Raw genomic sequence first — 27,726 nt, 5'->3', positions numbered from 1 at the left:
AAGGCAGCGGCCGAGCCCGGCGGCTCCCCCGATCCCGCGCGTCGCAGCTAACAGCCCCCCCCCCCATCTCCTGACATCTGGCACCTTGGGCGCACTGCCGGATGCGTAAGACGCAAGAGACGACGCCTTGGGATTGGCGGAGTCGCCGCCTTGGCACGGCGAAGTCCTGCCTCGCTTTCGCCGCCTCTCCAGCCCTCAGCCTATCCGCAGCCTGGGGGCAAGCGAAGCGTGTGCGACGCCGGGGCAGGCACGTCCCTTTGCGAGCCGGGCGGTTTCCATCTGTTAGCGTGCCAGAGCCACACGGTGCGTGCCGGGTTTCTTTGCTTGAGCTATGCTGGGCTCAGCGCAGGGGAGGCCCGCCCCGTTCCATACCTCCTCCGTCGCCGCTTCGCTCTCGCCAGCTGTCTCGCCTCCGAAGCCTTGCTGCAGTCACGAGCAAGAGCGGGAGCACGCGGTAAGGCGGGCAGGGCGCCTAGGCTTCGGGTTACGACATCATGGTGGACCGGCCCCTGGGCCCGCCGCAAAGGCTCGGGAGGAATAAAAAGGAAGAGAGGCAGTTCGGAGGGGGGGGGGGCTCGCTGGAGGCGGGAAACGAGCGAGCGCGGGCTTGGATATGCTGCCATTCGACGCCCGCAGCGCCAGAAAAGATGCCGGGGAGGGAGGGAGGGAGGGATGGCGGGGGATTGGGGAAAGCTCTGAGTCACGCCGGGCCTCCGGAGACCGTCCTTCGGCATGGTTGGGGGCAACTTCCTTGCCCTCCGACCGTGATCCCTGATTAGCCCGGCCGCGTTTCAAGGCCGCGCAGGCTGGGGGAGGGCGCGCCCCGAGCCACGCTTCTCACGTCCGTTTCCTAGCGCGTTTGGAGGGGCATCAGTTCCAGCCACCTGGCTAAGTTCGGGCGTAGCTGCTTCGGCACGTTTGCAATTCCGTCCCCGCCAACCTCTCCCTCTCTCTCTCCCTCCCTCTCTCTCTCTCTCTCCCTCTCTCTCTTTTTTTTTACTCATCCGTCGTTTTCTGCTTTCCCCCCCCCCCTTCCCCCAAGGGGGTGGGGAAGGCTCCTCTGCCAGTCTGCCCTTCCCAGAAAGCGGCTTGCTTGCCATTTGATCCCTCTTTTCAGCAGCCGCAGCAGCAGCAGCGGATGCGTTTGCCTGCCTGGCCTTGAGTCTCGCTCTGGAAATTACAAAGGGGAGAGTTTTCCGAGAGGGACTTGGTGGCTTTGCTGCGCTCTTAACTGCGCGCGCCGAGTTCTCGGTGACCTTCCCGAAGCGTTTCCTTGCCTCGCACTCGTCATTTGACTCCCATGTGCGCGCCTTTTCTCTCTCTCTCGCTCGCTCGCTCTCTTGCTCTCGCTCTCTCCCGCTCTCTCTCTCTCTCTCCCTCTCTCTCTCTCTGTCTCTCTCTCTCTCTCTCTCTCTCTCTCGGCCGCTCTAAAGGCCTCGAGCGGAATGCGAACTGCGCTTGTGGAAAGCGGCAGGCCTCCTGAAAGGAGGCGAGCCAAGGTCGGGCAGCCATGTCGCCGACCACAGGCAGCAGCTCCTTCGCAAGGACTCGGTTCCAAGCGGATGGATCCCTTGCTGGCTACTTTTCAGGCTCTTTATCTTTTTCCCTCTGGCCAACTCCCTCTTTTCCAGCGCCTCCCGTGCCCTCCAAGTGCCCTTAATGTCCTTGCCTGCCCTTAACAGGAAGAAGGCCAGCGGTGATGAGGTGGAATCCTGAGGTTTTTCTCCAGAAAACTTATTTGACTTTGTTTTGACTGTTTCCCAAGGATTTCCCAACCTTTTTCACTGCAATAGAAGGCATAGAATGGCATGTCTTCAAAGGTGTCTGGAGGCAGAGAGCAACCAAATTTGCAAATAATACCTATGTATTTTTTACTTATTCTGATTTTAATCTTCCTTCCACCCACCCAAGAAAGCCCAACTGAACCAGATGCTTAGAAAAATTAATTTTATTGATTAGAGTACTGTAACTCAGCAGCATTTTGCTTTTCCATTTGATGCCAGTTTAATATATAAAAAGGATCACATCTGAAACCCCTTGCTAATGAATTACGTCTAGATTTTTGGAATGCTATCAGTGTTGCAGTTGACTAGATGCAGTTGGGTATCACTGCGTGGTAGGTCCTCGGTGATCTTGAATGGGCTCCAAAATTAACCTGGGTAAAGCCCAGGAGAAATATCAGGAAAAATCAGAACTGGCATTAGGTATGCCTTAATTTCCAAAAATTCCTATGGATCCCATAGGCTTTCTTAGAACATAAAAATAGTGGAGGCTGCAGCCTGATGTTTTCTTTTGCAGTATGTTCACCTGCCTAGGAAAAGGAGTGCCATCTATGGGAGGGAGACCAGAGTATGTTGGTAACTAGGTATGCCTCCTGAGCAACTGGATTATCCCTTTCAGCAAAATTTATAACATTATTCAATATATGCACGCTATCCTTTCAAAACCTTGTCTTATTCAGTCAAACAGGTGTGCATGTATGTTTGTTTAAAATTAAGGGCAGAGGATTCTGATTCAGTATTTTATTTACTAGAATCTTAAAAATACAAATATGGCTAGTAAATTGCCCAAAACTACATTCACATCACAGCTGTTACTTTGAGAGAGTATATATTTCAAGAATATGTGCTTTATTTGCTAAATAAGTTGCAGAAATCTGCTTTATTTATTTGATAAATAACACTTTAGTGATTTCTATCCCTTCCATATCTTCATCTTTTTTGCAACTTGCACTGTGCTTACAATGTTTCATCCAGGGTTTGTCAATAAGTATCAATATGGTAGCAGGAGTTTTGCAGTGATAAAACTAGCATGAACAACAAGTTTGAATATGTAAACAGAAAGGGCATACATATACATTTCCTTGTTTTATCAGCTATAGAAAAGGGCAAATCAGTCTATATTAGGTTGGACAGATAGTCAAGCATAAATAAAAGCAGTAAAATGCAACAATATATTTGGCAAAAGGTTTTTCTCTCTTCCTTCATACAAAGTAACAATATAATAATTCATGCAACTGTGTAATGCAAGTATTTGTGGTGCAGGAAATTAGGAGAAAAGTTAGTCTCCCAATTTCCCCTTTTTCTTCAAAAGTAAGGTAAAGGTAAAGGTTCCCCCGCACATGCGTGCTAGTCGTTCCCAACTTTAGGGGCCGGTGCTCATCTCCGTTTCAAAGCCGAAGAGCCAGCGCTTGTCCGAGGATGTCTCCGTGGTCATGTGGCCGGCATGACTAGACGCCAAAGGCGCACGGAACGCTGTTACCTTCACACTGTAGTGGTCCCTATTTTTCTACTTGCATTTTTATGTGCTTTCGAACTGCTAGGTTGGCAGAAGCTGGGACGAGTAACAAGCGCTTACTCTGTTACGCGGCACTCAGGATTTGATCCGCCAAACTGCCGACCTTCTGATCGACAAGCTCAGCATCCTAGCCCACTGAGCCACCGCGTACCTCTTCAAAAGTAGACCTGTGCAATTTGACCTGCAGGCTGATCACATAACACTGTATTTGTGCTATAATGCTAATTTCTATTACCTTCTATATCTGTTCAAAGACTTTAATAGGGCAGAACAAGGAATGTTTTGCAGTATGGGACATCTAATAAAAACTTGAAATAAAGTTAGGAGCAGCATTGGTGTTGCTTAGTGAGAAAACAACTTTTGATTGAGAGTTATGCTGACCGTTCTCTCCTGTGTCATAAAACTCTACACAATCAAGGTGTACATTGCTGCTGCACTGATAAGGAAAAAAAAGTAGAGGAACTCTTTGGAGTATGTGGGATTCATCATTTTGCTTGCTCTTAGTTTAATAAAATAATGAAATAGCTGCAGGAAGAACTTCCATCCATCCATCCATCATCCATCCTGCAAGCTGTCTTCAGAAAGCACAAAAGGTTGCATTTTAAAAATAAAAGATGCTTCATCCATCTTAAAGATATTTTTTTAAAAAAGCTAGTGTTTGCACTTTCCAACAAGAAAACATCACTGAATTTCCCCTGTCATTCTTCATTTTTCTAGGGCTGTTTCTTTTAACCTTTCCTACGTGAATGGCTAAAAATAATTTCTACAGTCAGGGCACTGCTTGTGGCAGCTGCAAGTCATTACACTCTTTGCTCTAAACTGTGTGCTGTAAAATCTAACAGGATCATGGGAACCTGCAAATTTGTTGCCCTCACAGCATTTGGATTGCATGAGCAATATCAGCCTCTCAGGATCAGTCTTTCTATTTTGTGGCTTGCTGGTTAGCTAGAATTCTATATCAGCTATGAAACACTGAAAGAAAAGTATTTCAGTTAAGCTTTTTCTTGCTTGGTATAATGTAGTGCTGGGGTGGGGAAAACTGGTTCTCTGCCATGATAAGTTTTCTGGCTGCTGTGTAGCTATGTTTTGCTCTTGGGAGCAACTCTCTGAAAGCTGTTGCTTCTTTACTTTATGTTTTGTGAGAACATGGAAAAGTAGAAAAGGGATACAGTGATTTCCTTGGAGAAGTAACAATGCAGTCCTGTAGCACTCTACAATACATTGTGCCCACCGTTGGAAATAGCTTTGACCATCATTTAGTCTAGATCTGTCTGTAATTCTCCATAATTTATTCTCCATCAGCCTAATGGACATTTCTTAGGGGTAATGACCCTTAATGTGCAAAAATGGTTTGTGATAGATTATTCTTCTCTTGTTACACGTGTGACATTTTTATACATATGCCATCTGAGGAAAGTCAGAGAATTAATGTCTACTGGTGTTTGGAATTTCAGTCCTCGCTATTTTGCAAGCTCAGTCAAAACATCAGAAAATGTTTAAATTGTGAAAGATCTGTTATATGTTCCCAAGGATCAAAAGTGAAGCCTTTTTTAAAAGGGGGCAAAACATTATATTTTTCCCCCTGAACCATTTGCCCTTCATTATTCCAAAATGATGATTCAGCTACACTAGGATTTTGAGAATTTCAATGTTAACTTCTCATTCTTCAGTGCCAAGATAGGTAAGAATGGACTGTGATTGAGTGAGCTCTAAGCCAATCTTTCTATAAATTATGAAGCAGGCAGTGGAATAAAATTTTTGTCCGGGTGGTGGGAAACAATAGCTACAAACATTTATCTGGATGTAGGTTTGTTTTGAGGCTTGGATTCTGGTGAAAACAGAGACATGAAGTTCCTGAGATTTAGTTGGAACTACTAATGATATATTTTATATATTCAGCTTTGGCACCTGTTTTCATACATCGTATTATATTTTCCTATGGTTTTGGTTTGGTTAACCAAAGAGTCAACTGAGCTTTGGTGGCTTAGGATGATGTGTTAACTCAGCCAGAGTTTCCTTTGTCAGACAGGAGTTTTGATTTTTGAAAGACTTCAAGGCAAACTCATTCTGGTAGTTTTATTCATAGTTTAAACCAGGGGTTTTCAAACTTGGTAACTTTAAATATTTGTGAACTACAACTCCCAGAATTTTTCAATTCATTCATGAATGGTGAGCTGAGGCATTCTGGGAGTTGAAGTCTGCAAATCTTAAAGTTGTGAAGTTTGGAGAATCCCTGGTTTAAACTATTTTTTTCAAACAAGAAAAATCTCTTGAGATAAGACTATTTTTCATACATTAGGTGGCTCCAAACCTAGGTTTCACACCAATTGTAGGCTCTGATGAAAGTTAAAGCACCTATAATAAACTGCAATTTAGGAAGATGCTGGAGGCAGATGTCATTTTAGGGACAATGGCAAAACATTAATTCATATTCTGTATGAGAAGGCAGTAATAAATAACCCCTGTATTATTACCAGGAAAACTCAATGGATTGAATATATAAAATGATTGATGATATAGTGCTGAATAATGGGCCTCTCAGGTTGGATAATATTCAACATACTACTGAGAAAAAGTGAAGATCCTTCCAAATACTAATCAAGTTTCTCACGTGGTTAGATTAAACTCTTTGTCTTGTTCCTGATGCTGTCATATAGGGAAAAACATGAAGGATAGAATTACAACAGGAGCATGTGAAAGCTAAGATGAAATGAAACAGCTACATATGGATGTCTTGGACAAAATGAGATGGACTGGCATTCGACATTTTCAGTCATAAGATCACACTTTTTATTATTTGGGAGATGAAAAACAAAAGAAGGAAGGCTGTTACTTTTATATGGTAATGGAAGATGTAGCAAGACCGGTATAGTATTTGGGTACAGTGTGATCAGTGACCGAATAATATTGATTGGACAATCCTTTAATATGATAGCAATAGCACTTAGATTTATATACCGCTTCATACTGCTTTACAGCACTCTCTGTATGGTTTACAGTGTCAACATTGTACCCAACAATCTGGCTCCTCATTTTATGGACCTCAGAAGGAGTCAACCTTGAGCTGGTCAGGATTGAACTCCTGGCAGTGGGCAGAGACTTTGTAAAAAGTGCGAAAGAGAGTAACTAAAATGATTAAAGACCTGGAGAGTAAAACATATGAAAAATGGTTGCAAGATATGGGAATGGCCAGCTTAGAGAAAAAAAGGACTAGGGAGGACATGATAGCAGTATTCCAGTACTATATTTGAGAGGCTGCCACAAGGAGGAGGAGGTCAATTTATTTGCCAAACCACCGGAAGGCAAGACAAGAAACGATGGAAACTAATCAAGGAGAGAAGCAACCTGGAATTAAGGAGAAACTTCCTAACAGTGAGGACAATTAACCAGTGGAACAGCTTGCCTTCAGACATTGTGGGTGCTTCATCACTAGAGGTTTTTAAGAGGAGACTGGACAGCCACTTGTTTGGAATGATATAGGGACCCCTGCTTCAGCAGGGGACTGGACTAGAAAACCTCCAAGTTCCCTTCCAGCTCAAGAGTTGGAGAAGGGCGGGATATTCTGATTTAGAGTACTGCAGTGGGCCTGAAATATTGTATTCTAATCACTGCACCATCATGCAGTTCACCACCATAGATGATAATCCAACCATTCATGCAGAAGAGGTGATAAATGTTATGATCAAATTCAATTTGAAATCAACAGATCATGCAAGCAAGTTTGTTGTGAATAACCTAGAGTTGTTTGAGATGGGCAGCTGTTTAATGTTTCAAATTAACAAATAACATAGTGCTTGTGATTGGAGGCTGAATACCAAAGTTGAAAACGTGAAAGAGGAAAATGTATTTAGGCTGTATAGCTTAGGTAACAGGAATCAGACTTATCCATTTCTGTCATTCCAATATCTTCATAGGTAACATTGCATTCAAACAACTGAAATGGAACCTCAGAAAACAAATATATATATATATATATATATATATATATATATATATATATATATATATATATATATATATATATATATATATATATATATATATATATATATATATATATATATATATATATATATATATATATATATATATATATATATCTGTATCTGTGTATATATATATATATATATATATATATATATATATATATATATATATATATATATATATGTATATATGGTGGATGAGCTCAATTACAGCATCAAAGTCATGGCCACTTGTTGATTGTGAAACAGATTGTGAACTCCTGATGTGCAAGTTTCAAGTTAAGGAAAAAGAAAGCCAGCCAGTTTCAGTGATGTGATCTCCAACATTTTCAAGGTGAACAGCAGCTATCACATTGAAGTCCTGAACTTCACTGATAGAAAAGGAACTATGGAATGAACTTAAATAAGCCATTAAAAATGAATGTGAAAAGAGACTGCCAGGATGAAATAGAAGAAACCAAACTGTCAAAATGAAACCATAGAAATTGCCAAGAAAAAAGAGACTCCAAAGACAAGAAAAACTGAAGTCTCAAAGGAATTTATAAGAGACAAGAAACAAAATTACAAAAACATCTGTAAAGACACTAAAGATGGAAATAGTGCGGCTTTCCAGCTGATCGGTGTTTATTCAGGGCCCAGCAGAAGCACCAGGATCAGCACCGAGCTCCAGCTGGAGATGTGCTGATCCTGGGACTTCTGCTGAACCATGACAGCCCCGAAGAAGCGCCGATCAGCTAAAAAGCGGTGCTGATCCCGGTGCTTGAGCCCTGACTGCCCCGAAGAAGCGCCGATCAGCTGGAAAGCGGCGCTGATCCTGGTGCTTGAGCCCTGGCAGCCCTGAAGAAGCGCCAATCAGCTGATCAACTGGAAAGCAGATGGCCGCGTACCACCTGGCAGACGCTAATGTACCACAGGTTTTTTTTTAATCCCATTTATATCCCACCCTTCTCCGAAGACTCAGAGCGGCTTACAATATAAGAAGCACAAATCAATGTGCTTAGCAATAGCCTTCATTCTATGTATATGCCTGCTTATTAGGGCATTTTTACAAAGTCAGCTTATTGCCCCCAACAATCTGGGTCCTCATTTTACCTACCTCGGAAAGATGGAAGGCTGAGTCAACCTTGAGCCTGGTGGGACTCGAACCTGCACTAATTGCAGGCAACTGGTGTTACTTAGGGAGGCATTAGCCCACTGCTCCACCAAGGTATGCGTACCACCGGTTGACAAGCCCTGTGCTAAAGGATATCAGTGGATACCAAATAAGTGATAAGTAGCTGATTCAAAGGAGATCAGAGAAAAATAGGTGTATACTGAAATATGGTACAGTGGCAATGTCAGTATCCAAGAGAGCTGACAAGAACCTCTAGTACTAGAAGATAAAGTTAGAGTAGCGCTCCAGATGGAAGCTACAGGAACTGATAGAATACCCACCAGCAAGCAGTAACAGAAGAATTAGTAAAGTTTCTAACTGAGTCATACAAACAAATCTGGAGAACAATATAATGGCCAACAAATTGCAAGAGGTCAATCATTTTAATACCAAAAAAGAGAGTTAACAGAGTGTGCAAACTAACATACAATAGTCTTTATTTCACATGCTAGCAAAAAAAAATGCTTAGAGATGGCAGATGTTCATGCTGACTTTAGAGAAGGCCAAGCAACATAAGATTTATTGCTGATAAAGAATACCAAAAAGAAGTCTTTATGTACTTTAATGATTATAGAAAGGCTTTTATGTCTATTTTTTTCTGATGGGTAATATCCTTATAGCACTTTTAGAATACTTTGTGGGGAAGTAAAGTCTAGTGCAGAGGTCTCCAACCTTTTGGGTTTGGTGGTCTGGAAAGGGAGGCAGACACCACTACGTACATGCGCACAAATGGCCACATGCATATATACAAACGGGGCTGTGTGGGCGCGAGTGTTGTAAATGGGGTGGCGCTAGTGCTGGTGGGACACAATGGGCAGCACTAGTGCAAGTGGGATGCTCTGGGTGGGGCAGTGCTAGCGCCGGTGGGATGCTCAGTGCGGCACTAGTGCGAGTGTGGGAGGGTGAGTGCATGCGCATGTTGACATGCACTGGCCATCCCTTCATGTGGCCCGATGGCCAAGCGGCCGCGGCCTGGTAGTGGGCCACAGCCCACAGGTTGGGGACCCCTGGTCTACTGATATTTAGTAGATAAATGGCAGCTTGGAAAACGGATTCAATTTTTAGAATTCATTTCATTATATATTATTTTTCAAAATGGCTGAGCTTTACAGCATGCAACCAAATATGGAATAATGATCCAAATTGATTGTTGGATTTCCAACAAATTTTTGAAGATGAATTATCAATTTTAGCAATCAATATTGGAGTAATATATTGGTACAGTATTTATCAAATTTACACACTGTGCATCTCACTATCAAAGTGACTTGGAGGTCTATAGATACAAATGATAAAACTATATAAAAGACATAAATTTAAATTATACTATTTTACATAAAATGAAATTTGGATAGCCCCAACCCTGTTAGCTTTTTATAAGGCTCTGAACAAGTTGGCTGTTTTGTGTTGTTTTCTCAGTTCTGCTGATGTTCTTTCTTTTTCTTCAGACCAGGGTTAAATATAGTGGGTATTTTTGCATTCTTCATCCTTCTAGAGCAGACATGTCAAACTCGCGACATCAGATGACGTCGCACAATGTATCGGGACTGTTTTGCCATTGCCGGCAATGGGGTGGGTGTGGCTTCCGCATGACACATCCGGCCCATGGGCCGGCAGTTTGACACCACTGTTCTAGAGTGAGATGTGCATCCATATCGATTGATCAATCAATCAATCAATCAATCAATCAATCAATCATTTTTTGGCAACCTTCATTATTTTGTGGTCATGTTACATTTTTTCCTACTTCTGTTATGTACGAATTTGAGTTTTGATTACATACCGTATGCCCTGAGAGTTGAGACTATGAGCTGGAAGCATTCTATGTCCACTCTCTCAAAACTTCCCTCTGTTTATTTGAACAGTATCCATGCTAGATATACTGAGGAAGGGGGGAAGATGGGAAGAACATCAATGGGACCTGGAAGATGTCCTCTCAAAGTAAGGCTATCAGATATCTGAACAGGCAAAGAAGGACACAGTTTGAAAGGAGTACAAATGGTGTGTGTGTGTGTGTGTGTAAAGGAGAACACACTAATTGCTTAACTGTTTAACTTTCTTGGCACCTGCAACAAAATTTACAAATAAAAGTATTTAGGCCTACATCTATGCAAAATTACTTTTTGCAGTGTCAGAAAGACCCATTTCTTCAGGGCAGGAATGGGCTAAACTGTGTTAGGAGGCAAAAGCCTTTAGCTTGTAACTGATTTAAGATCTTACCAATTTCAGGCATCAGCTGCAAGGGGAGGGAGAGTACTAATCAATTCGAGTCACAGAGCCTGGCCCTAGCTTGTTAGCTTGCAGTTAGCACTATGGTAATTAGGAAAGTATTGCACTGTGGGGGAAAAACTATTAAGGACGATGTAGCTTGTTAGATCCTCAAAAAGACAATTTTTGGTTTCAGGGCTATGCCTGCTAGATAAAGGACATGAGGACAAAAAGGAGGACATGTCCTCTTTTTGCCCCAACATCTGGTAACCCCATTCATAATAGTCAGTTGCTCCCTTGTTTAGCTAATATAATTTGAGAACCTTGACTATGTTGGTAGCCCTAGTCGACATCTTTATAACAAATTCCTAGGTATGGTTTAAAATTGGCAAAGAAATTTTTTAGACTTACCTAGCAATATTCTGCTCTGGCATTTAATGCTTCATGTTGGAAGTACCTATTAAAATACTTAGGCATCACTGCATTTGTAATACCCTTATAACATAAATTGGTTCTCCTATGGAGGCAAAATGAGCAATAATTCAAACCCTGATGTTTCTAACTATGTGATTTAGGGATTTGTGCCAGTTTAGAATACTCACCACCTATACCTATTGCGCATTCCTAGTTTTAATTTATTTTCTGCTTGAACAAAATTAACATAATGCAAACCCTAAATAACAAAATATTTGCTAAACAATAGGCTTCCTTAACTGTTTCTTGTTCAGAGGCAAAGAGATAGTGGTGAGTGCAAAATAAATTAACCTATACACTTTAAAGAGTCCTGTATCAGCTGCTTCATTAAAGAACTGAGGGTAAAACCTTCCATGTTTATACAGTGAACCATTTTACATTATGCATAAGTGAGATAACGTGGTTCTTTTTCACAGATAGATAAGTTAAATCTCCAGGGCCTCATGTATTGAATCCTTCTTGGCTATGCCATCCAAGCTTATATTATGGCTATTCTGCTTCTGTAAGGGGAAGATCAAACAACTTAAATTAGAAACTGTTTTTCTTTGGTGGGAATATTTGAAAAGAAAGGTAATGTAAAACATGAACTTTTAATTGGAAGAAGAGGGATACTGTTATATTGCAATGGAATGTGTGAATTATCTGAGGGGGAAAAACTGGTTAACAATAGGTTAACAGCCAGGGAAAGAAACTTAGAAAGGACCCACCTTAATGGATCAAAAACAGTTAAAAGTGGTGATGGGAAGTTTGTACCTTCAAACTTGCAAGATTCTGTTACTATAGTCTGACAAGAATGTAGATTTAGTTCATCTAGTGATGTTTCTGGTCTGGTTTTCCTGGGAGGGCTGACATGTATCCAGAGCATTTTCTGGGTAATACAGTAAGCCAGGGGTCTTCAAATTTGGCCCTTTTATGACTTGTGGACTTCAACTCCCAGAATTCTTCAGGCACGCTGGCTGAGGAATTCTGGGAGTTGAAATCCACAAGTCATAAAAGGGGCAAGTTTGAAGACCCCTGCAATAAGCTAAGGTAGAGTTTGTTGTCCAAGCCAGAGTCAGGCTTGCAGATTAGCAAAATTACTCTGACTTACTTGAAAATTTCTAGTTTGTTTCTCCTGTTTTTGTCTTGTTCCTCCATGGATTGGTTAGAGGCATGGGTAGGATCCTGGTATAAAGAACCAGGAAACTATAAATCATGGCTTTTCAATGCTGGCTAGGGAATTTTGGGAGTTCACATCTTAAAAGTTGCCAAGTTTAAAAAACACTGTTACAAATCAGCCATGCATTCCCACCAGCACACCATGATTTCAAAGCATGAGTATGAACCAGCTGCAGAGAATTGTTGCACTAGGACACATGGACTTAAAACTTTGTTTTTGGCAGTACCTGGTGTAGGGAACCTTGCATGAATCAAAATAGATAAAACCATTAAATCTTTTGAATTTGAATTGAATGTTTTAATATTTTATATAACAAATAATTGTTTCAGTTTGATCACAAAACTGATTGTGTTGAAGAGTTCTGAATTCCTCACAGAGCTAAAATTGGAATTTGGGATCCAAATGAGGAAAATTATTTGCTATAGGTAACTTCAGCTTGCTTCCTGGTAAACTATATTTTAGAATCATAAATACAGATCTTTGGGCTGATAGCAGAAACATAATTGTGGCATTTTTATTTTAACAGAAAATGGCAGTGCCTCCTCCATATGCTGATTTAGGAAAAGCTGCTCGCGACATCTTCACCAAGGGATATGGTAAATATTACCAAATGAAACTTTTATTTTCTATTACTTTCATCCAGATGAAATTTCTATCAGTAGAGGATATAAAAGGGCTCTATAACATGCATCAAGAATGCCTTCTGCAATCTGCCCTGTTATGTTTTTTGAGAAGAAAGATATTGCAGATGGGGATACTTTAAAGAAGAATGTATATTGCACTGTCATGGTGTAGCTAATTAATCTGCTGAGCCATAGTTAATTTTATAAACTACATATCTCAGTGTATTAATTAAAACCAAGTAAACCACAATATGGCTTAGTCCAATGTATTAATTCACACTGCCATTATATTAATTATGTATTTTAAATTTAGTTTTAATGTTATTTTGTTAAACTTCAAAATATTGTATGTAGTGAATTAACTTCTCTATGGCTTCCTTAGCTATAGGGAAGCTATATCAAATAAGATCGGTGGATAAATAAATGAATATAATTAGAATATATACTGTACTGCTTTCAATTGATTTTAAAACAAAATGAACTTGAATTAATCAATCAGAAAATCAATGTGTTATGCCTCTCATTTTTATCTAGGTCTGATGGCCTCTTTGATAGTTATGTAATCATGTGCTTTATTATTTGAGATGTAGCAACATTTGATTTGAGTATGAGAGTTTTACGTTGCGTTTGGGTTTATTGTAGAAGATGCGAGCACCTAGTTCTTCTTATATAATTCTGGGGGGAAAAAACTATGTAGAGCTGTGTTTGGTTAGTACTTAGATGGGAGACAACCAGAACTCCCAGGGATGTAACTTAGCAAAGCATCCCAGAATGCTTTTTTAAAAATTATTTATTTATTTTTATTTATTTTATTTTTCACAGTTCCTTTAATGTACCACAAACTAACCAATAAAATATAAACATTTTTTCAGGTATTTAACATTTATTATATCAGTAATGCTATAGGTATTATATATCACCATACATAAATACATACACGTAAGTTTGGGTGCTGCTCGTCCATTTCCCCTTTCACTGTATCCACCCTCCTTCTCTCTCTTCCCTCTTCTCTACTTTCTTTCTCCCTTTCTTTCTTTCCTACTTCCCTCTTCTTCCTCTCCTCTCCTCTTTCCCTCACCACTCCCCTCCCGTTTCTCCCTTCTCCTCTTTCCCTTCAACCTTCCTACTTCCTTCCCCCTCCTCTACTCTCTTCCTTCTCTCCCCTCCTATTCCTCTTCCGATACAATTCAGGGGTGATGTCCGAGCAGCTCCTCTCCTTGGATTTTCAGTGTCTATATTAGGTATGATAATATCCTTATCTCCTCACTTCCATCTAAATTAGTGTTAGCTGTCTTTTAAGCATATTCTTTTTCACCCACTCATAAAATTTTCCCCAAATTTCATAATACTCTGACTCTGTCTTATCTTTAATTATCATTGTTAATCTATTCATTTCTGCACATTTCATTATTTTCCTGATCACCTCTTCTTCTGGAGGAGCTTTCAGTGCCTTCCAGTTTTGTGCAAACACAATCCTAGCTGCAGTGGTTATATGAATAATCAAATATGTGTTCTCTTTGCTATATTTGTCTGGTAAAATACCCAACAGGAATATATCTGGTCATAATTCTATACGTTGTTGTATCATCTTTTCTATCCATGATTTAATTATGTTCCAATAGATTTTAGCTTCTGTGCACATCCACCACATATGATAGAAAGAGCCTGGTATTTGATGGCATTTCCAACATTTCATAGATCTGTCCTTAAACATTTTAGCTAGTTTTTCTGGAGACATATGCCATCTGTAGAACATCTTGTACATATTTTCTTTATACGCTGTTGCCATTGTCAGTTTATAGTTTCTTTCCCACAATTGCTGCCATCTATCGTAATTCAATCGTATATCCAAAATTTCTTGACCATTTTATCATTGACTCCTTAACTTGTTCCTCCTCTAATTCCCTATATAATGAGTAGCATCCCAGAATGCTAAGGCAAATTTGTTAAGGCAACACATGGACGTTGTCCATGTAATTACCAGCTATTAAGCTCATGACATTTCCCTTAGCAATGCATTCCTTACTCTTATCAATTAGAAATATATACTAAACCAGAGGTCCCCAACCTTTTGGGCACCAGGGATTGGTTCAGTGGAGAGAGGTTTTTCTGGGGACTGGAGGGAGTGTGGTTTTGTGTGCTGCCTGCATCTTGCGGATGGGGCTTTGCTTGTTTGTGCAGACCGGTTGTTGGCATCCAATACTGGTCCACGGACGGAGCAGGGGTTGGGGACCCCTGTACTAGACTATTTGAACTCAGTCGCATTATTAATCCAGAATCCAGCTGTTATTTATGGATGGCCTGTATCTTAGTCTAGTTATGTCTTTATTATGTAATCAGAATATGTAATGTATCTACTTAAATTTCATTGTTTTCGTTCTTCAATAAATAAGTAGAAAATTGCAAATCTAGCTGTTTAAGAACAAGCTGGTGGAAGAAGCATAAGAATATGGTTTCTTGAAGTAATTTAACAATTTCTGTAATATAATAGGTTTCCAGCCTTCTTTTCTCTTTCCTCTTCTAATTTTCTTCGTTCAAGCAATGGCTTATTCCCTGAGCAAAGAAGCGCCACTGTCATTTTTGGAAGTTTAAGTCATACAGCACTAAAACAGCACATAGCACTAGTTGTTTTTTTTTAATTGAAGGGGGGTTTAGAGCCTTAGTGTTGAAAAATCCAGTTCACTTAACAATTAAGTGGCTCCATCTTTTCTGCTGCTGAAGAAAAGCCCTGCTATGGAGCCTTTTCTATTCCATTTTAGACTGAGCACGCACAGGCCAGCTTAATATACAAACAGCAAGGAGTCACATGAAAAGGTAGACAGTGCATATGTAGCAAGTACACACATTATATACAGCAGAATAGAATGTTGTTTCAGAACCAAGCAGTTAGTTGAGTCTAAAACTGAATCCTGATGTAGAGCCACAAGTGTAGTCCAAGACAGTCCAGGAGTCCAAATGCAAAAATGGTTGAATCAACTGATCTGGGCCAAAGAGCCGGATGCAGGAGACAAAGCAGGAAAAAAAGACACAAGGCAGAAGATCTGAGGATGGCAGTTATTCTCAGCCAATAGGCCAGGCCCTGGTGGTTTCTCTGAAATAGATGCAGGCATGGCTTTGTTTCTAAAATAACTGAGCACATCAGTTCTGCAAGTTCCTGAAACGTTACTGAGGTATCCTTAGGCTGGGCACTCTGCCAAGTTGGGGCCTGTCAGCCTCAGGATTGCTTGTTTCCTGACTCCTGAGTCTCCTAACCGCCAATTGGATCAGCCTTTAGCACCCTAGACCTTAACAGAGCCTCAGGGACTGTTCTGCAGTTTGTTTTTCACAGGCTGCAGATTGAATGTCTTTGTACTGCCTAAGCTATTCTTTGGTAGTCCTTGACTTAATGACTATTTACTTAGTGACATTCAAATTTACAACAGCACTGAAAAAAGTGACTTATGACCGTTTTTCACACTTAAGGCCATTGCAACATCCCCATTTGGAGATGCCCCAAATATTTTCAGTAGTCTTATAGTAGGGCAGGGGTCGGCAACCTGAAACAGTGAAAGAGCCACTTGGAACCGGTTCCCTCAAAAAAAACCAAAAACCTGGGGAGCTGCAAAATGTGCATGCGCATGCGCGCGTGCACGCACATGTGTACAACAAGAGGCTTGATTGAAGAGTGTAGCCTAAGGTGAGACATGCACCGGCCCTGCCCCCATCCAGCTCTGGTATGGACGGCTCTGCCGTCCTGGCTTCTCCTCCCCTTGGAAAAGACTGCTCCGAGGGAGCGGAGGAGGAGGCCGATGGGGAGAAGGACCTGCTGCAGCAAATCTTCCAAGGCTGCTGCTCGGACTTGCCTTTCTCAGCTTGCTGCGGGATTTGGAGATTTTTGTGGGATTTTTGCATGCAGTTTACTTGGGGGGGGAGGAGGAGGAGGAAGTGTGGAGCAGTGAGGGGAATAGGGCAGAGAAAGAGAAAACGAAAGGCAGACGAGGAGGGCTCCTCCCTCCCTCTCTAAGGCAAGCTGCCTTCCTCTCCATCCTGCACTCCCTCAACCAAAGAGTTTGGCTGGCAGTTTGTCAATCACCGCTCTTCCTCCTCTTCCTCTTCTTCCTTCTCATCCCCCTCCCCATTCTGGCTTGAGCACAGAGTTTGTGCCAGAAGAAGAAGAAACGGGGTGCTTCCCCCCCCCCACCGGCTGTTTCTCTTCCTTCTCCCATCACTTCTTTGGCGCGTTTGCTGGGAGCCCACCCAGTTTTGAACACCTTGGTTTCCAACTTTTCCTCCCACACACCTCGCCCCCATGCATCCCTTATTCCTCCCCCCACCCCCACCCTGACACCGGCACAGCCCACCCCCTTTTCCTGTCCTTCCTGTGAGCGTGTGGGGGCATGCCTAGCTTGCAATGGGACCAGCATGGAAGGCGATGCCGCTGCTGCCACCACCGCGAAGAGGGTAGCAGCCCTGGCGCAGAAGCCAGAAGGGACTCTGCTTTCATTGTTTAAGTTTGCCTGCTCGGCTTTTCTCCAGCCATCCAATTGCGCGGCTCTTCCCTCCTGCAAGCCTCGAGCTCGCTGGCCCACTCTTTTTCCTGCAATTCCCTCATCATCATAAAAAATAATGAAAGGCATGAGAGACGGCAGCAGCATTTTCGGAAGAGGGGAGCCTGAGGAAGGCGCAGCAGGTGGAAAAAGGGCTGCTGCTGTGTCGCCCGACTTCCTCCCCACCCCACTCTTTCACAGCAGGGCCATCCGGCCCTTTTTCCACCTGCTGCAACTTCCTTGGGCTCCCCTCCTCTGAACACACCATTGCCGTCTCACCCGACTCTCTTTCCACCCCACTCTTTCGTGGCAGGGCCGTTTGGCCGTTTTCCCATTTGCTTCAACTTCTTTGGGCTCCCTCCTCCACTGTTATGCCCAGTGAGGTCAGGAGAGAGTCAGGCGAGACGGCAGCGGTGTGTTTGGAGGAGGGGAGCCCAAGAAAGTTGCAGCATATGGAAAAACGGCCAAACGGCCCTGCTGCGAAAGAGTGGGGTGGAAAGAGAGTCGGGCGAGATGGCAGCGGTGTGTTTGGAGGAGGGGAGCCCGAGGAAGGTGCAGCAGATGTAAAAAGGGCCGGATGGCCCTGCTGCGAAAGAGTAGGGTGGAAAGAGAGTCGGGTGAGACGGCAGCGGTGTGTTTGGAGGAGGGGAGCCCAAGGAAGTTGCAGCAGATGGAAAAACGGCCAAACGGCCCTGCTGCGAAAGAGTAGGGTGGAAAGAGAGTCGGGTGAGACGGCAGCGGTGTGTTTGGAGGAGGGGAGCCCAAGGAAGGCGCAGCAGATGGAAAATGGGCCCACTCACCTTTCCAGCAGTCCTTCAGTCTCTTCCTCCGCTGCCGCCATGTGGAGTCAATTCAAACTTCGCCTGTTTTTTTTTCCCATGAGAAGTTTGAATTAATTGGTTGAACTTTTTTAGTCCTATTTTTTTGGGGGGGGATTGCACATGGAGGACTGGGAGCTGCAGGAGATGGCTGAAAGAGCCGCATGTGGCTCCGGAGCCACGGGTTGCCGACCCGTGTAGTAGGGCAATATTCAATGTGACTAAAAGAACCCAAGCAAAACTAAATAAACCTGCTTTATTAAATGCCCTTCTTCCTGCATAGAAAGCTCAAATTTATAATGAGAATTACAGTGTATTTTCTCTTGTCTTGCGTGTTTCTAATATTAGCCTACTTTAATTTCTTTAGGATTTGGTTTAGTAAAACTGGATTTGAAAACAAAATCTGAAAATGGACTGGTGAGTAGGAAAAGCTGAACATGCATTTTGATATTTAAACATAAGCTTGGATTTTGTCATTTGACCATTTTGGATGTTAACTTGTATTTTACCTTGTTATAACATGGGATTCTTTTGTAAATATCCAACTTCCACAGAAACATGAATCAGGATTGTTCAAGATTATGCCCTTCATGTAATTACTGTACACGTTACAATACATGGGTTTGGAGGGTGAGGGATATTGGTCATTACTTCAAATGGCAAATGCTTATCATTTCTAGTAGTGTTAGAATTAGTGCAACTAATATAAAAATCACGAGAATTTTTTTCATATAAATTATAACATTCATCATAGCACAGAACATGGATATCTAATCTAAAGTGTCATTGTGAATAAAAATATTCTATTTTGACCTCAGGAATTTACAAGTTCAGGTTTTGCAAATACAGAAACAAGCAAAGTTACTGGAAGTTTGGAAACTAAGTACAGATGGAAAGAATATGGCTTGACTTTTACAGAGAAGTGGAACACGGACAATACATTAGGAACTGAAATAACTTTAGAAGACCAGGTGAGTGACCATTCACTTGCAAAATACCTTAATTGATCAAATCTTTAAACAAAGTGCTTTCAAACTATATATTCAACTACTGGATTTTTTTCCCCAGCTGACACATGGGCTGAAATTGACTTTTGACTCCTCATTCTCACCTAACACTGGGTAAGTAATACCTACATTTCAACAGTAGAATAATATTTAATATTGATTACCTAGTTTGTGGAAAATCTGTATTACCACATGTGTGTATGTGTTTGTGTTCAAGCCAGTGTTGACCCCTGGCAACTGTGAACAAATTCCTTAAGTTTTCTTGGGAAGATTTCAGAAGTGGTTTGCAATTGCTTCCTTAGGGCTGAGAGACTGTGACACGCTAAAAGTCATCCACCTGGCTTTGTATCTAAGGCAGAAGTAGGACTCATGATCTCCCAGTTTCTGGCCTGTGTCTTAACCATTACTGCAAACTGGTTCATATGTTTACCTGTTGTTCTTTTATTAAATACTGTAAACATTGTTTAGAAGTGAGCCAAGCCCATTGCTAGTAATACAAAACTTTATGAGGTGTACAAAGTATTTTGTTTCAGAATTTTTAAGCAGGAAGTTTTGCAAAATGACTAGTTTTGACCAGGAAACCTCATACAGTTTAGAAGTGTATTATATTCAGTGTTCTGAATATAAAAGCAGAGTGTTAGAACAGCATTTCTGCAAGCTTGACACATTCCCAGAATTATTAGCATTGTGCACTTTGCACTTGAGGTGGGATGTGTCATGAAGTTTAGTGCTCCAAACGTGAATGAAATGTTTAGCATACCTGCAGTACCTATATATAGCTATAATATAGCTATTGTAATATTGCTATTACATAGTTATAATAAGCAGACTAGAATTCTACTATTTCATACAAGAATTGACTCCTTCCATTTTCTTCTAACACATTACATATATTAATTCAAGCTCTGAATTATAATGCTATTTAAAAATATTTAATATTTTAGCTTCTTGCCCTAATTATTGCTAATTTCTGCCTATAATAAATAGATGTATCAGAAGTTGGCAGTGCAAGATTTCATTAGTGCTACTGAACTGTTAGCCTCCTTTCTGTATATCAGCCTTATTATTTTGGAGGCTTATTTTCTTTAGGCCGTTTTTTAAAATCAAATACTTATAGATTGTACAATGTATGAGGGAAATAGTTATTTTTTTCCAATTATTTTTGCCTTTTTAAAAGAAAGCTTATGCCTTTTCATAAAGTTTGTTAGCCATAAAAGCTGCTATTGGATTCATGTCACATCCGTTTTGTTTATTTTTGGACCTCGGTTAGAGTTTGGAAGTGGGAAGAAAGGATTTAGAAGGGGCACAGAGAAGCGACCAAATAGCTGCTAGTAGCAGGAATGGTAGGGGAAGAGTAACAAGTAGTAGAACTGTCCTTTACCTTTCCTCTCTCTACCCAGTGCAATATCATTCTGCTTTTAGAGGAGGAAGAGTCTTTCAGTGATACATTCTTGCATGCAAAGGTATATCATTCCAGCTTCTGCCCAATACTCTGGAGGAACATCCAGAAGTCGTAGTACTTCAAGGACAGGAGCCTGAAATCTTTCAGTTGTTTTGGACCATAAGACCTCCCTTTACAGTTCTGATGGGAATTCAGGCATCCTCTCTCAACCTGCCATTTTTTCCTTGCTCTGCTTAATTCAGAGTCAGTTATTACTTGCCCCCTTGGTTTGTTTTCTTCCACTTTTTTCTTCATTTCTATCCATGATTACATAATGCTTTGTTCTATGTTAAACTGTTTGAAGATCCACTTTATCAAACCCTTCCAAACCCTTCCAGCCTCAGCTTAACCACCACTCTGCCTTCTTACTCTTTGAGGTCAATGAGTATAGGTCTCTCATCTGATTTAGAGTAATAAATAAATTAGGTGCACAATAATATATTATTGTATTACTAATAGTCAGATATACAGCTGGAGGGCACAGAATTGCCTGTAACCTGCTATAGTTAAATAAAGATGTTGTGGCTTGACCATTCATATCTTGTGTTACTAAGCCAAAATAGGCAAAACACATGAAAACCAAGAATGGGCTATGAAAAATCTCCTGGTATTATGGAAAGCAAGTCTGTCAGTCAAGTGAACTTTGTAGCATGCTGATACTAGCTGGTTAGTAGAGTACTATACATTTTAATTGGTTTATTTCATATACTGTTTGATTGATATAGTGTTTTCCCAAAGATAAGACTGGGTCTTTTTTTTTTGCCCCCAAAAGAGGCACCAGGTCTTATTTTTCGGGGATGTCTTACTCACCTCTGGCACCGACAGCCCCACCCAGCTGGTCCATTTCTTCTGTGGCTGAAGTAGCAGCCTTTCTGGAAGTCCTATGCAGCTGAGTACAGAACTATTGGTTCTCGGCTGCAGAGGCCTTCTGGAAAGGCCTGTGACTGAGAAATGCAGGCCTGGCTGCAGAAGACGCCACAGAAGTGGGCCAGCGAGGAGAGGCTAGGCTGCAAGGTAAGTGGGTGTGGGGCACGTGGGGCAGCTTCACACACACACACCCGCTCTAGCTTGATTTTTAGGTGTGTGCCACGCCCCCAAACTAGGGCTTATTTTGGGGGTAGGCCTTATATTAGGTCCAACCCCCAAAATCAAGCTAGGGCTTATTTTTGGAGTAGGCCTTTCAGTGAAACACAGTATGTTCTTGAGATCAGAGTCTAAATGTGCGTCTCATTCTAGTTTATAGCTATTAGAGATTGCCTGAACATTTTAAAAAATAGCAATATAAAACTTTGATTTTCCATTTAGAAAGAAGAATGCCAAAATCAAGTCTGGATACAAGAGGGAACATATCAATGTGGGCTGTGATATGGATTTTGATATTGCGGGTCCTTCAGTACGTGGTGCCTTTGTGTTTGGCTATGAAGGCTGGCTAGCTGGCTACCAAATGACTTTTGAGACAGCTAAAACCAGAATAACACAGAGTAACTTTGCTGTTGGCTATAAAACTGATGAGTTCCAGCTTCACACTAATGTGTAAGTATAGATAATATTGTGGGTGAAAATTTATAACAAAAAGAAAAACCTTTGTGAAAAGAAGGAAACTTATTTTCCATATACCGGTATATTGTTTTTCTAAGTTTTTTTTAAATAGAAAAGATAAACATATTTTGGATGCTCTAAATACAAGTTTTGAAAGGATGAATTTTGCATGTGTGTATGTACTTGTATAATTTTCCAAATAAGGAACAGTTTTTGAGATGGGGACCCCCCTCCCCCCATTGCTGAATTATTTATTTATTTATTTATTTATTTATTTATTTATTTATTTATTTATTTATTTATTTATTCGGTTTATATACCGCCCTACTCCCAAAGGACTCAGGGCGGTTTACAAGGCAAAATTTAAAAACAATACAATATAAAATTAAAATTAAATTAAATTAAGTCTAGCCACAAAAAATTAAAATCACAATTATAACTTCCAGAATCCCACATCCTGCTTTGGTAAAGTTAATAGTATCTGAACTTTAGGTAACAGTTAGTGGGTCACATTTTGCCCACTCTGCTTTATGATCTTACTTTGCCTTTTTGAACTAGTGCTAACACTTTCTGAGTGCATCATAATGGTATATACAGTATAACAACTGTATATGGCAGACTAGGAATAAACAAATATTTTAGACCATAATGTGGTCCCTTGCCACTGGATATATGCCTCCTGGGTTTTATAAAAACCAAAATCTAAAAGATTTGGGACATGTATTGCAGGTTCCTGTCTCAGATAGTAGAGCAGCAGTTTTAAAACATTTTGTGATTGAAGATAACCTGGATATTGTTTTGAGTCTCAGTACATCACTTAGGAAACCCTTTTTTATTCAATGTTAACATTCTTATTGAAACCAGTACCACATTGTGAAAATCATTATCCACAGTTAGGGTCCTGCTGATATAATTAGAATTCTGAGAATTGATTTCCATTGTCAGGAAAATCATGTAAGGTCAAGCACAGATATTCTTTGCTGTCCCACAGCCTTCTCAGAATGAAGCTGTCCTATATGAATAAAGTCGTACTACAGCACAGATGGAAGGAGAAGATCTAAAAAAAAGATCATTGTCAATGAGTGTGATATTGTTCTAATCTTTCACTTCAGGAGCAAGAATATAATTACCATAAAATAATGTATGTATAGTATCAGAGTGACCATTATAAAGCACCCGACCACTGCAGCTGATATATGCGATAGATGCTTCGTGAAGAGATAATACTATATACATTTCGTATTCATCTGTAGTAAGATTTTTTTTAATCCCTAAAATCATCTGGAGTTCATAAGCATGGGACTGTAAGCTGACCAGCTGTTTCATTTTTAAAAAGAATACCTCAAATGATTTTCTTGTTTAAGAAGCTTTCAGGCTATTAGATAAGGATTTTCAATAGCTTTACTAAATTTTGATGGTTTTGCAAATTGTTTGCTACATTACTGACCAACTATTGTAAAAGTAAACAGGGTCTGACCATTTAGTATTTTGTTAAGAAATCTCATGGTTTTAAGGTTCATACGAGAATTCATCAAAATGTTTGAAAAAAGGTAAGTAGTTGCCAAGAAAACATAGACATAATCAAACATATGAAATCACCAGGGTCAAATGTACACTGTTTTGCTGTTTTACGGTTTTATGGATTTAGCAACTTTGAAAATGTATTGCATTGTGAAAGTAGAATATACTTTTTAGAATAAATTTAAAACCATTAAACAGAAGGGAAGAGAGTTAAGTTTGGGACATGATCCATTTGAGTTGATCCACAAGAGTACTGCCAGTAATCCCTGGAAAGGTACTAAAATAAATAATTTGTAGTATCTCAGGAAATCTTATCAGATTTTGGTTTTCTTATCCATATCTTGCAAGGTTTGATAGGAACGTATCCTGAGATTTTGGTTATCAATTAAATGAATTTCATTTGGTGCTTGAATCTGGCTTCCCCATTGATTTTGCTTGTCAGAGAGTCACAAGAGGTAATCACATGACCTCAAGACGCCACAAATTTTGCAAATACATGCCAGTTGCCAAGCATCTGAATTTTGATTACAAGACCATGGGGATGTTGCAACAGTCATATGTGTGAAAAACGGTTTAAATCACATTTTCCAGTGCTGTTGTAACTTCAAATGGTCACTACTCTTATTGAAGTACTCATCTGTTTTTACTCACGTTTGCATTAGCTATAAACATGCAAAAAATACATGTAATTGTTACTGCATTGGGGACATGATGTGGCTGGGCCCCTGGGATATTTTTCTTTAAATTGTTTAGGATTATGCAAATCTTTCTGTAACTTAACTGATGAAGTAGGTGAGTTTTTAAAGTGTTTAAAAATATCTTTTAAAGCTAAACTATATTTTCACGAATAAGATTCTCATGACATGTAGCATTTGAATGTATTATAGAAATGATGGTACGGAATTTGGAGGCTCCATTTATCAGAAGGTGAATGATAAATTAGAAACTGCTGTCAATCTTGCTTGGACAGCTGGAAATAGCAACACCCGCTTTGGAATAGCAGCCAAATATCAGATTGATTCAGATGCATCGTTTTCTGTAAGTAGAATTTGATTGTGTGACAGTGATGGATTAGGGAGCCTTCAGTTTCAAATGCAATTGTTGTTTGAACAAATGATTTCACTACAACATTTAGTCAATATTTTTTCTTGCTTCACAGAATTGTTTCTTTATCAAATGAGGTACAAACAAGTAAAGAAGCATTGGGAGAAAAGAGAAACTTGTACCATATGCTTTGTCATGAATACAGGTTCTTAAAATGCTGCTTTCCACTCAGTGGCATAGTCTTAAAATTATTATTTTTTCTACTTTCCTTTAGATTAGTTTGGTGTATGCAACTTTCTTATCTCTCACTGAATTGCCCATATCAGTATATTAACACTGCCTGATTGTGTATTGTGAGTAACTGACACTTCTGGATTATCACATGCACCCCGATAATAATTGGGTGGAAGTGTGTATGGCACTACCATACTTTTATTCTCAGTTAACAATAAACCACATGAAAATTTTTATTACTCTTTTTCCAAGTCCTAAGATAAGAAAGGGGAAAATGTCAAAAGAAACATCTGGTTTTCTTGTTTAGACAGACAGTGCTTCTTGTTTAGTGGGTTAATTGACTTCCTTTTGATGCTAAAAGGACAAAACCTATCCAGGTTTCAATTATTTATGTATTACATTATTTACTGGAAGACACATTTCTGTTCACTAAATCTAACATTTGTGCCATTTGAAATGCAAGAGAATATTCCACTCATATAATCTTTTTTTGTTTAGCTCTCAAATCAATTTGTCCAAAACTTTGCCATAAATATTATCACCTATTTTTATGAGGGTTGATGCTGGCAAATGAGAATCAATGGGACTTACAGCAGACAGAACCCTTATGCAAACACGTAGCGTATATCTCCATTATTGGCTGAAAAAAGAATTCCCAAAGGTCTTGCTGTAAAAAGGAGGAAGGAAAAGGCCTCAGTTTTAGACCCTGAGCTAGCTAGCTAGATAACTTCCTTACTTCCCCTTCCTGTTTGCACTTACTCTCTCATACACAGATACAATCTTCATTACAAAATGGTTCGTACACTGCTATCTATAGTTATGTGCTCTTTTGAATTAAATAAATTTGAATGCAAAGAAAAAAAAATAACTTGCAGTGGTAATAAATGTGATAAACTTAACTCTCAGTGCATTGTTATTAATTTCTACGAGATTAAATAATTTATCTGTAAATTCCATTCCAGTTTTATGAAAACAAAAATGTTATAGTGGTTTCTGTTTTTCCCATCCTAAAATAGAGGCAATATATAATGCAGTTTTTAGACAGATGTAGGTATCAGATCACACTTAGTACTTTCAGAATGACCAAATAGAGCGACTTCAAACTAAAATATGACCTCTGCAAATTTCTAGTTGCTATAAAGTTTACACATGGAATTAGGGGCACTTTCACTGAATTTAGTGAAATATTCAAAAATATTTGACATATTCACTTTCTTGATGAATTGTTTATGAGCTATTCAGCAAACACTTAGAATATTGTTAAATGATTGACTTTGTTTTGCAGGCTAAAGTGAATAATTCCAGTCTGATTGGTTTAGGATATACTCAGATTCTGAAGCCAGGTATGTAAAGATGATTTAAAACTTTTTTTTTTTTGCCAATAATTGAATTGTTGTGTGCCATCAGTTCTTTTAGGCTCTGAATTTTCATTTCATTGAAGAAATATTATCTGCTACTACCTTTGCCAAAGTGTGAAAGCCTGCAAATTCTACCTTCTATGAAGTCATAAAATTATGTCCTGATGTATCTATGGTTTATCACCAAACTAAATCTAAATAGATAAGAATCATAGATACTATTCTGGTGAATCCTTAACATTATAAGTATTTCAGCAATTGAATTTGAATTCATTGCATATCAGGAAAAGTAAATGTTCTTTCTCTACATAAGTTTCTTTTTATGAACTTCCAACATTTTTCCTAATCAGATTCTTTGAAATATCCTTGCAATGTTTACAAATCTATGCTAATACCTTTTCTCTTATGTCCTGCCTAGGTATCAAATTGACATTGTCTGCTTTACTGGACGGGAAGAACATCAATGCAGGTGGCCATAAGCTGGGTCTAGGACTGGAATTTGAAGCATAAAAGAAGGGATTTTACCATTGCTAATTCTGAAACACTATACAGCATAGCTACCTTCTGGATTTAGTGTATTTTTCAATGTTTTATGTCTGGGATGCAATTATTGCTGTGTGTCAGTCATATTAAATCTGGTTAAAGGCTAAACCTCAGAGCATGTATTTTCAGAGAAAGATGGAAGTACTTTCTCTAGTTCCGGGCATTTGGGGTATATTATTGGTTGGAGCTTCGTGCTTATCAATTCTTGTATGAAGGAATTACCTCTCGTAAAATTGATGATTGTAATGGAAGACACATCTGAAATTCATGCTGTGAAAATGCTGATTCATCACAGGGTGCAGAAAACACAGTTTTCTGCTGAGTCATCAGGCTTTCATTCTCTAATGGAGCATTCAGGTTTATTCAAGAGGCTGCCAAGGCAGGTGCATCACACCCATTTAAGTCTCACTTTTCCCTCCTACAGCTCTCTTACACCCAGCAGCTTTAGAGTGCTTTAGAATGTTCACTTTGTACTACTTTGGTGTGTAGGAAGTTTGATGTAAATCAGCCAATCCTACTTAAAATTTTACATCCTTCCATTGCACTGATTATTGAAGAGCTTGTACAATGGAGCAATGAACCGAAAAACCCTGTTGTTGTTGTAATCCCTTAGTGGCACTGCATTAAACAAAATGGACTTTGTTTTATCACTTTTTTTAAAAAAAAGCAGTTTTAATGGATACATTTTTCAGTCTTCCATTTTTGTGTGTGTGTGGAACTAGACCCTAAATGCTGTACTAGACACCACTTAAAGACAAAGTACATCTTCCTCAAACATAAATAAAACATCTTCAT

The 27,726-nt window shown here is 39.9% G+C and overlaps 1 protein-coding gene across 1 annotated transcript; it reads left to right on the top strand.

Annotated features, from left to right (window-relative positions):
• Positions 1-221: 221 nt before the first annotated feature.
• On the top strand, positions 222-27,726 carry VDAC1 (voltage dependent anion channel 1). Its single transcript, XM_081317679.1, has 9 exons — positions 222-454; positions 12,804-12,873; positions 18,612-18,661; positions 19,063-19,215; positions 19,313-19,365; positions 21,998-22,225; positions 24,640-24,790; positions 26,316-26,373; positions 26,807-27,726. The coding sequence occupies exons 1-9, from the start codon at positions 332-334 to the stop codon at positions 26,896-26,898; spliced, it is 978 nt and encodes a 325-aa protein (XP_081173805.1). The 5' UTR covers positions 222-331; the 3' UTR covers positions 26,899-27,726.

Source organism: Vipera berus (genome assembly GCF_964194415.1).
Source record: "Vipera berus genome assembly, chromosome: 2".
NCBI lineage: Eukaryota > Metazoa > Chordata > Lepidosauria > Squamata > Viperidae > Vipera > Vipera berus.
The sequence above is the reverse complement of the archived record's forward strand: the minus strand, read 5'-3'. Positions and strand labels throughout refer to the sequence as shown.

Bases quoted from the DNA above. Each gene is read 5' to 3' on its own strand.
- VDAC1 (XM_081317679.1), top strand. From the start codon at position 332: ATGCTGGGCTCAGCGCAGGGGAGGCCCGCCCCGTTCCATACCTCCTCC. The intron at 19,216-19,312 runs GTGAGTGACCAT...TTTTTTCCCCAG, and splicing joins AAATAACTTTAGAAGACCAG to CTGACACATGGGCTGAAATT. The intron at 22,226-24,639 runs GTAAGTATAGAT...AATGTATTATAG, and splicing joins TTCCAGCTTCACACTAATGT to AAATGATGGTACGGAATTTG.